This window comes from Acinonyx jubatus, chromosome E2, assembly GCF_027475565.1.
Source record: "Acinonyx jubatus isolate Ajub_Pintada_27869175 chromosome E2, VMU_Ajub_asm_v1.0, whole genome shotgun sequence".
NCBI classification, from domain to species: domain Eukaryota; kingdom Metazoa; phylum Chordata; class Mammalia; order Carnivora; family Felidae; genus Acinonyx; species Acinonyx jubatus.
Genome location: NC_069396.1, coordinates 44,567,781 through 44,580,745, shown reverse-complemented (window position 1 = coordinate 44,580,745; position 12,965 = coordinate 44,567,781). Strand labels below are relative to the sequence as shown.

At 39.0% G+C, this 12,965-nt stretch overlaps 1 protein-coding gene across 3 annotated transcripts in view; it reads right to left on the bottom strand.

Annotated features, from left to right (window-relative positions):
* Positions 1–12,389, bottom strand: part of LOC106974722 (zinc finger protein 345) — a 171,767-nt gene extending 159,378 nt beyond the window's left edge. Inside the window, exons 1-6 of one of the 3 annotated variants that reach the window (XM_053210210.1) lie at positions 12,209–12,389; positions 11,884–12,023; positions 11,621–11,692; positions 5,761–5,846; positions 3,522–3,648; positions 2,442–2,540 (exon numbers count right to left, since the gene is read on the bottom strand). In XM_053210210.1, the coding sequence (XP_053066185.1) occupies positions 2,442–2,540; positions 3,522–3,648; positions 5,761–5,769 (235 nt within the window). In that variant the 5' untranslated portion in view covers positions 5,770–5,846; positions 11,621–11,692; positions 11,884–12,023; positions 12,209–12,389. The remainder of the gene's footprint in view (positions 1–2,441; positions 2,541–3,521; positions 3,649–5,760; positions 5,847–11,620; positions 11,693–11,883; positions 12,024–12,208) is intronic. The other 2 variants (XM_053210217.1, XM_027044703.2) reach the window with 2 other exon arrangements.
* Positions 12,390–12,965: the final 576 nt, after the last annotated feature.

The window sequence follows — 12,965 nt, the reverse complement described above, 5'->3', positions numbered from 1 at the left end:
AAAACCCTATGACCACAGAATGTACTTCTGAGAATCAATACTTACTAAATAATCCATACTGAATCCTAATAAAATACTAAATAATCCTCACATTCTGCTGATAATCTTACTGCTTACTTAAACAAGGAATCAGAAGCAACTGAAAGAAAAATACGTATTCTCCCCTTCACATTATTCAACCAATCTGTGTCCGTATCATTGTCATAAGCATGGGTTTTCTTCATAAATTGGCTCCTATTCTTTCCCCTCTACTGAAGGCTATTCCGTACAATATTATCTATCTTTCTACTCCATCAATTTTCATTTCTTTGAAATCATTCCCTTCAACATTTAATATGTTCTAATACCTCACATCGTAGAAGACATTTCCTGTATCCTATGTGTCTACTTTTATGGCAGAATTCCTTCAAAGAGTTGTATATATTTTTAACACGGTCTCATCTCTCATTTTCTTTTTATTTCCCAAAAACTTTAAAAGTTTACCGCAGAGCACCTTTAACATACACGAAAGTAGAATAGTTTAATAAATGTCTATACAGCTATGACCCAGCCTGAACAACCATCAACCCCTGACCAACCCAGGCCAATGCACACCCCAATCCACTCTTCTCATATTATTTGACACAAATACCATAGGTTCATTTTTTCTACTTACAGGATTTATTTCTAATAATACCATTATCCAAACCTAAAAAAATGGACACTAATTCTTTAAGAATATCAAAAATGAGTGTTCATACTTCCAACTGTCTCAAAGATAAAATTTTAAGTAATTTAAAAATAGTAAATTTATCCCCCCAAAAAATCCATAGAATACAACTGGTTGACAGGTCTTTTACAAGTCTTTTAATCTACAGGTTGGTTCTCCTGCAATCTTTCAATTTCCCTTGTAATTTACTTGTTGAAGAAACTGTTTTGACCCCATAGTGTTTCCCATTTCTTAATTTTGCGGACTATATTCCTAAGGGGCAGTAGAACATGTTCCTCTATCTTCTTCCCATAAATTGGTAGTTGGCTTTAGAAACTTGATCAGACTTAGGACCAATTTTATTGGCAAAGTTACTTCATAGGTGATATTGTGTCCTTTCATTAGAAGTATGTCTGATTTTCTCTATTTCTGTGACATTATCAGTATTGATGTTCAATGCCTAGATTCAGTTGTTCATTATGGGTTCCAAAATGGTAATACTCTAATTCTGTCATCTTTCATTTATTCACTGAATACTTTTAAGAAAAACATCCATCTAATACCTATTGGTACAGTTTTTATAAGGAATGCAGAATACTTCTTTTCCTTTATATTTATATTTTCTAGTAAGTTAAATCTCTAGTAGTTTCCAATGGTGAACAATTTACTATTAGTAACACTAAGAATGTATGGAATTAAGCATATTTTATGTATTATAACATATTGCAGTTATGTGTATAGTCAAATAGTTCCATCTTTGACCAGCTAGAGCCTCTTCAAACTGCTTCCTGTTCTCTGACCACCCTATTTAAAGTTACCCAACTCACCCATCATAATTCTCCATATTCTTACCCTACCTACTTTTCTTTTTTTTTAATATGAAATTTATTGTCCAGTTGGTTTCCATACAACACCCAGTGCTCATCCCAACAGGTGCCCTCCTCAATACCCATCACCCACCCTCCCCTCCCTCCCACCCCCCATCAACCCTCAGATCGTTCTCAGTTTTTGAGTGTCTCTTATGGTTTGGCTCCCTCTCTTTTTTTTTTTTCCTTCCCCTCCCCCATGGTCTTCTGTTAAGTTTCTCAGGATCCACATAAGATACTTTTCTTCATAATACTTAATCACTTAAGATATTTGGTAACCCATTTGTTTGTTTATTGTATGACTTCCCTACTACAATGTAAACTTTATGAAAAGAGCAATGAAGAAATACATATACAAAAAATGGATTGGAAACAAATTAGATCCAAAGTACAGGTAAAATGGTTGTCATTACAGGGGTACCTGGGTGGCTCATTCCATTAAGCACCCAACTCTTGATACCAGCTCAGGTCATCATTTCACACTCATGAGATGGAACCCACCATGCTCAGGGCTAAGCATGGAGCCTGCTTGAGATTTTCACTCTCCCTGTCTCTCTGCCCCTCTCCTGCCCATGCTCTCTCCCTTTCCCACTGTCTCAAAATAAATAAATAAACATTTAAAAAATTTTCCTTATTTAAAAAAAAGGTTGTCATTATGGAAGAAAGCTTTCCCCTACTGAAATGACAGGGAAATAGAAGTGAAGAAACAAGTAGCAAGCCATAGTACAGATGAAATTTCCTTGGTGGCTCATGCTGAGATCTAAGTTTTCTTCCCAGGTTTCAGGTCTTTTCTTCATTACCAGTATCTATGGTGTGCGTTTCCTTCCCAACAGGTAGGCCATGCCATGCCATAACCATGTATCTCTGCCTGATTAGCACTTACTCACCTAGGCTCCTTCTTCTTCTCTCATCCCTCACAACCATCCAGGGTTCTTTCCCTTGCTCTAGTAGGGTAATCACATCTGGCTTAGAAATGGTACACCCTGCTTGAAAAAAACATAAGGGTATGTAACAAAGAATTTATTTGATCAAGCCTGCAGAATGAAATAGAGTAATGGGATTGAAAAAAAACATTCATAATAGTGTTACTTCAGGATCACAAGGAATAACAAGAACAGAAGTAGGAACACTGTCTTATTTAAACTCATACAAACTCTGTCTCTTAAGAGGAAGGAATGATTTTTTTTTTTAAAGAAGAAATAATGATTTGAGAACACTGGTTTTCAAATCCTGGCTCTGCTACCTGGGTCACTATGGCCTTATTTTTCTGTTGTAAAAAGGAAATACTGTATCTAGCCAAAGGACTGTTGTGAGGTTTGATTTAATAAATGTAAAGTGTTTGGATGAGTGTTTAGTACACAGTACACGCTATGCATACTTATTAGGGACTTTTATTAGATATTTTTGCTATTTTTTGTTCTTTTGCTAAGAGGAAAATAATTAGTTTCTTGCCAGGATATTCATCCAATATCAAATGCAAAATTCATGTATTTTAAATTTTTACGCATAAATCACTTAAAGGGTAATATGTCTGTTGTGGTAAATTCAATGGTCCACTTGAGTTTTAATAAACTGTTGATTCAACCCAGCAACACATATGTTGTATAAGCTTTTTAAATAGATATGCGGAGCCAGATACCTCTGGTCTTCCTACTCACATTCAGGTGAAGTAACAGATAATAGACCATGTATAGCAGTAAGAAACCAGATTTCTTTGATAACTGGTTTTTCTAGAAGTGTCTCAGAATTTATATCTAGCTGTCATTAAAGAGAAGTAATTACGGAGAAGGCAAAGAAAGACATAAAGGTCACTAAATTATTGGGGAAGCTGAAGGAGCTATTTAAATGCTTAATGGCTGCAGGTGCCTATTCCTAAATACAAAGAAAATATTCAGCTAGCTTCTAGAAAGACAGCCGTGAAATTCAGTCCTATGAATTTCTAAATTATATGACACAGATAAGCTTACCCACTGACACCAAGTTGCTATAGTTCTCTAATATCACATCTCTGTACAAATTCCTCTGATATGAGTTCAGGCATTCCCACTCTTCCTGAGAAAAGTCTACAGCCACATCTCTGAACATCACCAAATGCTGAAATGACAAACCCATGTATTATTTCTAAAATTATTTATTTCTGTAAAGGGCCAATATTTTAAGCTTTGCATGCCACATATGGTCTGTTCCATATCCTTTCCTTTTCCCTTCTTTTTTTAAACAATTCCTTCAAAACATAATTAGCTCAAAGGCTGTATGAAAACAGGCCAAGGGGGGCACATGGGTGGCTCAGTCGGTTAAGTCGGTCCGACTTCGGCTCAGGTCATGATCCTGTGGTTCATGTGTTTGAGCCCTGCATCAGGCTTTGCGCTGACAGTTCAGAGCCTGGAGACTGCTTCAGATTCTGTGTCTCCCTCCCCTCTGCCCTTCCCCTACTCATGCTCAAAAATAAACATTAAAGAAATTTTAAAAAATTTTAAAAAATAAAAATAAAAACAGGCCAAGGGACGAATCTGGCTCATGAGCTGTAGTTTGCCAACCACTGCTAGACACAAAACTTCCTGTGGGAAGGGGGATACTTCCCTTAATTAAGCACTGTGGGATACTTAATTTTGTTTACTTCTAGATATGTTCACATAAATTAATCAGAATTTCACAATTAACTGGAATAGTGATCATAAAAACACTGCTTGCAATGGGCTTAAATGGGCCTAAAAAAATTCTCAATAAATGTGTTTCATTCTAACTCCTTTTCCTTTAAGGATTAGAAAAAAAATTGATGGATTTTTTTCCCCTTCAAATGAACCATAACATTTCTATTTTTAAAAAGTAGAGTTTGGGGGTGCCTGAGTGGCTTGAGTGTCTGACTCTTGATTTCGACTCAAGTCAAGATGCCAGGGTCGTAGAATAGAGCCCGTGTTGAGCCCTGCTTTGAGCCATGCTCAGCATGGAGCCTGCTTAAGATTCTTTCTCTCTCTCTCTCTCTTTCTTCCCTCTGCCCTTCTCCCCCACTTGCACTCTCTCTCTCTTAAAAACATAAAAAAATAAATTTAAAAAGTAGAGTTTGTATAAAATAAAAAATTTCTTCCAGACCTCTCTTCATCATTGTATCATTAGCATTTTTTGTTATTAACAAATACTTTGCTGAATATTTTTAATTTACTAAACAATAGTCCATTTGTGTTAGACTGATTATATTCATATGTTTCTATACTTTTAAATATATTAAGTCATATTTAAAATTTAAGTTATACAAAATCTCTGAAGCTGCAATGTCCAGTATTCTAACTTAGACACATGTAGTTATTGAGCACTTAAATTGTGGCTAGTCCAAATTTAGATGTGCTATAATTATAAAATACATACCTGATATTAAAGACTTTAGAAAGAAAAAAATGTAAAATATAATTTCCATACTGATTACACTTTAAATGATAACATTTTGACTATATATACTGAATTAAATAAAACATTAACTGTACATGTTACTTTTTACTTTTTTTTAATGAGACTACTAAAAAGTTCAAGATGACATAAGTGCCTTGCATATTATTCTATACTCTTTATGAGATGATATGCTGCCTACTGCACTTAAGGCACTAATTCTTTGGGGTGCCTGGGTGGCTCAGTCAGTTGAGTGTCCAACTCTTGGTTTCAGCTGAAGTCATGATCCCAGGGTTGTGGGATCGAGCCCCACATCAGGCTCCACTCTGAGCATAGAACCTGCTTAAGATTCTCTCTTTCTCCCTCTGTCCTTATCCCCAACTAGTGTGCGCTCTCTCTTTGTATATCTCTAAAATTTTTAAAACGACACTAATTCTATACTTTTAATATGTGACTACTAGACAATTTTAAATTACATAGGTAACTCATATTATAATTCCTTTAGATGGAGCTGCTCTAAAGTGATCTCCAGTACTGAGTCGCAGATCAAACAATTTTCTCTATGGACTTCACTTCCATTTTATCTCTGCTCTAGGCAAAGACTGAACATTTAGGAGATGCTGAATAATTTGGTCAATATACACATGGACATGGATGGAGAAGAGAGAGGCAAACAGAAGGGGCCTGATTCCATCCCTTGCTAGAATGGAAGACTAGGAAGAAGCTGTTGGGTGGGGCTCTATTAAGAAGTTTCAGGATATCTAATGAGAATGTTCACATAACCTGAAAAAAATTACCGTACTTTAAATAGAAACACCAACTTACATGAGCCATGATTTTAGAGTTGCAAGAACTGGTTAGTTTTCCTCAAAGATCACTTGCTGGAGAAGCTGAGTCCATAGAAGCTAGAGCTGGGGGAAGAAGGTAAAGCCATAAGAACAAAATTGCCTCAGAGCTCCCAAATTTTACAAAGTCATACTACTACTCCCTTCCTACAACCCTCTCCCCCCAGTAACACACAGACAAGTTATAAGAGGTAGGATGTAGTTTAGACAAACAGATGTCCTCAAATCCACAGGAAAATCAGTTGCACAAGGACAGACACAGAGCAGAGACTCTCTTGCATGGAAGCACATATTCATATACTTTAGCAGGAGTGTTTCCAGTTAGTCTCCTGCCCCAGGGAGGCTGATCTGGACCTGAGAATGGATTGTCTAGGCCTGTCCTGAGCAGATCCATTTCCCTCCATTCCCACCTTCCCAGCCAAGAAGTGGTTACATCATCTAACCCAGAACTTCTTTCTAAGACTCAGGAATGTGGCTGGGCTCCCTAAACCTAAACATAGAAAATACTATGGACAAGAATTTCCTAAACTTTGCTAGACACTGGAATTACCTGCAGGTCTTTAAAATATACTGATGCCTGGCTCACATCTCTCATTTTTGTTTAATTAGTACAGAGTGTGACCTGGGAATCAGGATTTTTAAATTCCCCTCAGATTTTATAAAATTTCTGCCAGGTTATCATAATGAGCAACAAAGTTTGGTAATCAAACTTTGTGTGCATCAGATTCCCCTGGAGGGCTTATTAAAACACAGTTTGCAGGGCCTCACTCTTAGAGTTTGGAATTTAGTAGGTATTTGGGGTTGGGCTTGAGAATTTGCAGTTCTAACAAGTTCCCAAGTGATACTTGATGTTGCTCGTCCAAATGTCACAATTTGAGAAAAACTTGCATAGCCCATGCTAGCAGTCTTTATCATGACAAAACTATACTTGCACACTGGGATCCCTTCCCAGGGGGAGGATGAACTACCATTCGCAGGCCCTCAGAGCTCACCAGTCACTACATATCTGTTCAGAATCATCAATACTACCTGCATGATCTCATTTATCAACCCATCTCTCTTGGAACCCAGGCTGGGGAAAAGTGAACTTGTGAAACCTGACCATGGCTAATTCTCTAGAAAGTAGAAATAACTCATTTGTTAAAACTAACTAATAACTAAGGAAATCCATATTAAAGGAATTGGACTAGATTTGAAAAATTGATAATACTACTTACTACTAAAGTTGTGGGGAAATGGACACTTAAGGTATGATGTAGAATGATGTATGGGAAGTGTTTATAATGGGACCAAAAAAGCTGGAAAGAACCTAAATATCTTTTAGCAGGTTAAATAAATTATTGTGCATTCACACAATGGCACTAAAAACCCATGAAAAATGAGGGTGCCGGGTTAGCTCAGTGAAGAGTATGCAACTCTTGATCTCAGGGTCATGAGTTCAAGCCCCATGTTGGGTGTAGAAATTACTAAAAAAATAAGTAAGTAAACTTTAAAAAAGTAAAATACATTTTAATTAAAAAAATACTAAAAATGAAGGTAAAATTCTTATTTGATATAATGGAAAGATGGTAACTACAAATTGCTGGTAGAAGGTAGGTTAGGAAATAGTTTTATAGTATAATTGTATATTTGGCAGGAAAACTACTTACATAAACATACATGTATATGATGAGGGAGCATAAGGCAAGCTAATACCTCACAAACCCTCCCCTCCTCCCCACCCCCCCCATGAAGGTGGGATATGTGTGATATTCCTCAGACCCTTCTGACTGCCCAAGAACAAAGGAAAGGGAAGAAAACAAATGGTTAACTGATAGAGATCACAGTCATGCAGGACATGATTCTCCATCACTTTACATATGTCTTAGTAAATGACAAAAAAAAAAAAAAAAGAGGGCAATCTTATCAATAACCCAATCTCCAGAAACCTATAGACTCAGTTTCCTGGAGCCCTAACATCACCTTCCTCTCCATAGTGATGTGGGGGACAAAGGCCAAGAAAGAAATGGCAGGTAAAATTAAATTTTATGGTCTACTTCATACTGTAAAGAATCCTTCAGAAATTCAGCCAAACAATTCACAGAGTGTCACCTATATCCCACTTGGTAAAAAGTGTTCTTGTCTCTGAAATGATCATGAAGTGAAAAGCTGGGTAAGTAATAGCACATAGAAAGCCTGTTGAAAGAATTGCTCGGGCAGTTTGAACATTACCACCCAATAACTGATTTCTTAAATAATTTATAAAACATTCATAAAATGGAATACTAAAGTAATCATTAAATGCTAAGTTTTAGAAAACAGTTAAGGAATAGAAAGTATTTTCAAGATACACTGAAAGAAAAAAATCAGTTTACAAAACAATATATGATTAGTTATTTTATTTATTTATTTAATTTTTATTATTTTTTAACATTTATTTATTTTTGAGAGACAGAGCACCAGGTAGGGAGGGGCAGAGAGAGAGGGAGACATAGAATCCAAAGCAGGCTCCAGGCTCTGAGCTGTTAGCACAGGGCCTGACATGGCTCGAACTCGCGAACCATGAGATCATGACTTGAGCCAAAGTCGGACGCTTAACCAACTGAGTAACCCAAGCGCCCCAATATGATTAGTTATTTTAAATCATCAGTATGAAACAGATATCAATAGATGGGGGAAAAAATCTCTATATTTCAATTCTGACATTTTAAAATTAATTTTAATTAAATCTCTCAATTTAATTTCCATTTCTATCTTAAGAATTGTAATTGCTTGGAAGATTTCTCAAACAAGAAGGGGACTACTGGGATTTTACCTTTCCCCATAGATCCATGATTCAAAAATCCATGAGGACACTGAATGTCTCTTCTAAACTAAGAACTAGAGGGGGACTCCTGGGTGGCTCAGTCGGTTAAGGGCCCAACTCTTAGTTTTGGTTCAGGTCATGATCTCACGGTTTGTGAGACCAAGTTCCACAACAGGGCTCTGTGCTGACAGCAGGGAGCCTGCTTGGGATTCTCCCTCTCCCTCTCTCTCTCTGCCCCTCCCTCACTAGCACTGTGTCTCTGTCTCTCTCAAAATAAATAAATAAACTTTAAAAAATTAAACTAAGAACTAGAGGTCTTGATTTCTTTTAAATTTTTAATTAGGGTTATACCATTATTCAGAAATAAAATCATACACAAAAATACATGCTTGTAGAAATATTTTGGGAAAATATGCTCTAAATATTAATAGTGATTATTTCTGGATGTTGGGACCATGGATAATTTTATTTCACAAGCCTGCATTAATTCCATCAGAAATATCGTTTTAAAAAGCTATTCTCATTGGAGCGCCTGGGTGGCTCAGTGGGTTAAGTGTCTGACTCTTGATTTTGGCTCAGGTCATGATCTCATGGTTTGTTTGGGGTTCTGCATTGACAGCACAAAGCCTCCTTTCTCCTCCTCCCTCTCTCTGCCCCTCCCCTACTCATGCACGCTCTCTCTCTCTCTCTCTCACACACACACAAAGTATTTTTCAAAGCTAAAAATAAATAAATAAAAATTTATAAAAAGCTATTCTCACTAAAAATAATTTTTTAATGATTTGGGAGAATGGGATACCTTATAGTCATTAAGAAAACTGTGATTAGGGGTGTCTGGCTGGCTCAGTCCACAGAGTGAGTGACTCTTGATCTCGGGGCTGTGGGTTCCAACCCTACACTAGATATAGAGATTACTTAGAAAAATAAAATGTTTTTAAAAATTTGTGATTAAATTGGCCTATGTAAGTGGTAAAAACAGGGAAATGAGAGAGAGAGAGAATCCCAAGCAGGCTCTACACTGTCAGTCCAGAGCCCAATGAGGGGCTAGAACCCATGAACCATGAGCCTCCACGCTACCAATTCTTCAATATTGTATTTTGTCAACACCTGAGATCCTTCTGTGAAGGATCACAATGCTTTTCCAAACTAAAGACAGGGGAAAACATGCTTATTTCATAGCATCTGCTCAAATATTTGAGCTTAACTCTACTGGGCTCCAGTTAATACACTAGTTATTAAACCCTTGTAATGTATCTTATAAATTGTTATCTTAGTGTTCAAGATACATATATAACTTAATTTCTTAAAGATTTTTATTCAGAATAAATACTTTTCAATGTTACATTATATACATATATATTTTTCTAATGACTAACTAAATTACTAATAAATAGAATTTTTAGTATCGTATAACATCCCATCAAATGGATGGAGTGTGAGTTACTTAACCATTTCCATATTGCTGGATGCTACTTTTATAAAAGATTATAACAAAAGTCATTTCCAGTTATCCCAAACTTCGATTCTACACTAGTAAGAATCAACCTTGTTGGGTCTTATACAACTTTGATTAGTATCATGAAATGACAGACTTCCTCCCCACCAAATTACCAACAAGTATATACAACAATCCTGTACATAATCTTAGATTTTTGTTGGCCTGAAAACCCATAAACACAGTCCAAAGACTTCATGTTAAGAACTCCTCTTTTGGTCCATTTGAGCATGTGATTCATTTTCCTGCTAGCAAGCATCCATCCTAATTAAGCTCACATTTTCATTACTCTTGGGAATACAGAAAACTGATAGAGAATGACTAACAATCATTTAATACCAATAGCTAATATTAGTTAAGCAGTCTTCTAATGTGCAGGATACTCCTCCAAGAGCTTTACAGGTACTAATTCAGGTAATCTTCAAAACCACTCTGCGACATAAATACTATTATAATTCTGTTTTAATGGATGAAGAAATTGAGACACAGAAATATTGCTCAAACTCCCTCAGATTTAAGTGGCGGGCAGGATTCAAATTCTCTTAACCTAGGTTCAAAATCCTTTTATTTTTTATATATTTTTAATGTTTATTTATTTTGAGAGAGGCAGAGAGCCAGCAGGGGAGGGGTAGAGAGAGAGACAAAGAATCCAAAGCAGGCTCTAGGCTCCGAGGTGTCAGTACAGAGCCCGCCACTGGGCTGGAACTCTCTGACCGCAAGATCATGACCTGAGCCGAAGTCCCATGCTTAACCGACTGAGCCACCCAGGCGCACCCCTAGCTTCAAAATTCTTAAATACCTTATACACCCCAGTCTATCAAATAACATGCCCTAAATAAACTTATGCTACAAACTCTCAGTCATAAGTAAACTCTGAAGACCTAATGTACAACATGGTTACTATAAATAATGATGATGTATTATAGGCTTGAAATTTGCCACAAGAGTAGATCTTAAGTATTCTCTCACCACTCACCATAGTTATTTACACAAAAGTAACTATGGGAGGTGATGGATGTTGGTCTGACGGTGGTAATCATTCCATTCCACAATGTATACATAAACTGAAACATGTATATATTTATGCGTTAAACATATACCATTTTGTATTTGTCAAAAATAAGCAAAATAAACTCATGCTACCAAATCTCTACCACATCTGGCAGTTACCAAAAATCTCCAATGGCGGAGTCTCTTGGAAAAAAATTCCCACCCCTACTCTGGAATCAATCATTGAAGATACCTAAACAAACCCTGAACTACTCCTTAACAAATCACAGTCGAAAACAAAGCATGAACTTTCACTTCCAAAAGGGGCATTTCCATAATCAGAATATATAGCATATGGTTAAACTAAACGTAGAACTGTATTAGACGGGCACTAAGAAGTGTTATCTATTAATTAGGTCCTCTGCCATTAACTAGGTAGGGAAATCTTAAAGCACAAATCAATGAATAGATCATTCTTAAGCAGCACATTCCAAGGGAAGAAAATTTAAAAAGCCCAGTGTCCATAAAATCAAATCATTTCATGGAAACAAAGAATCAGCACAAACTCACACAGAACCTGGCTTTTAGAGGCGCGGCAGCGATTCGTTTCACTTCGAAGGCCTTCTCTGGAGACTGGCAGGGCTAGGGAAGCGAAGTGTTCATTACACCCCAGGCTTTTCTTAGTCCGTCAAAACCCACCCGCTCTGCCCCTTGCCAATCGCCACAGGCATGCACAAACAGAAACCAGAGGCAAACGAGGAAAGGCTTGCGGTCACCCGAGTCCGGGTTCGCGGCTCTGGGTACCCAATAGCTTGGTCGTCGCTACTGCTCACCGCCTGGGACGGCCCACTGCGTCTTCTTCGGTCCAAGGGGTCGTTCCGTCCCCACAGGCCAGCCCTGAATCTGGTTCCAGCGCTCTGCAGGGGACCTTTATTCTGGGGCTCCACCTCCGACTTCCCTCTTACAGCCAGGCCTGGGTGGTAGAGAAGACCGAGGTGAGTAGGACCGCAGGGTCTCGCATTGCAGAACAGGCCGCGCCCACATACCCGGCCCAGCGGCGCTACTGGCGCACGAATTTAAACCCAAGCCGTTCGTGTCTCTGACTGCAAGCCCTCACTCGGTAAGAATCGCACAGTAGCCCGAGGCCCCAGGACCCACCCCGAGTCGGGTCCGCGGAATCCAGTCCTTCAGAAAAGCAGTCCGCGCACTCCGGCCGCCACTGGCTCTGAGGACCGCCCAGCCCTCAAGTCTACTGTGTCGGGCTTCTAGAGTGCCTATCTCGGCACGAGTGCGCAAGCGCGCAGGGGGCGGGGGAAGGGCCTCGGCTCTTCAGAAGCGCTCGCGGGGGGGAAATGGGGCCAGATTACCGCGGCTGGCCTGCGGAATGGAGAAGCATAATTCTGCACGGCCAGGACTCCTCAGGCCCGTAATGGTGACTCTGTGAGTGATCGGTGCTACCAAGGGTAATCCGAGCCTGCTCCCTTTTTGGAACAGTAGTCCAAAATCACAAAAGCTACGTATTCTGGCTTTCCTCTTTCGGTTCTCGGCTCCGCCCTCGGTTTGAACCGCGAGCACCGCACCGCCCTCAAGAGGAGCGTGGAGGCTCCGGGGAGTTGCAGTTTCCGTTCCGAGTACGCAGGCGCTGGGGTGGGGTGGGGGGCGAACCCTGTCCTCTACTGAGGTCAGGGAGCCTCTTGGAGCCACAATCGCTGGAGGGTAGGGGAAGGGAAAGGGGTGCAGGTAAGAAAGGTTGGAGCCAGGAGCCCGGCTTGGGCCTCGGTATCCAGATCTCTAGGTTCGTAACGGGGACCCTGACTGATACCCAGTGCCCTGTGTGGTTCACGTGGAGCTTCCTGAGGGACTGGCGTGGTACCGCCAAGTGCCTGAGAGTGTAATTGCAGACTGGGTTGTGTTT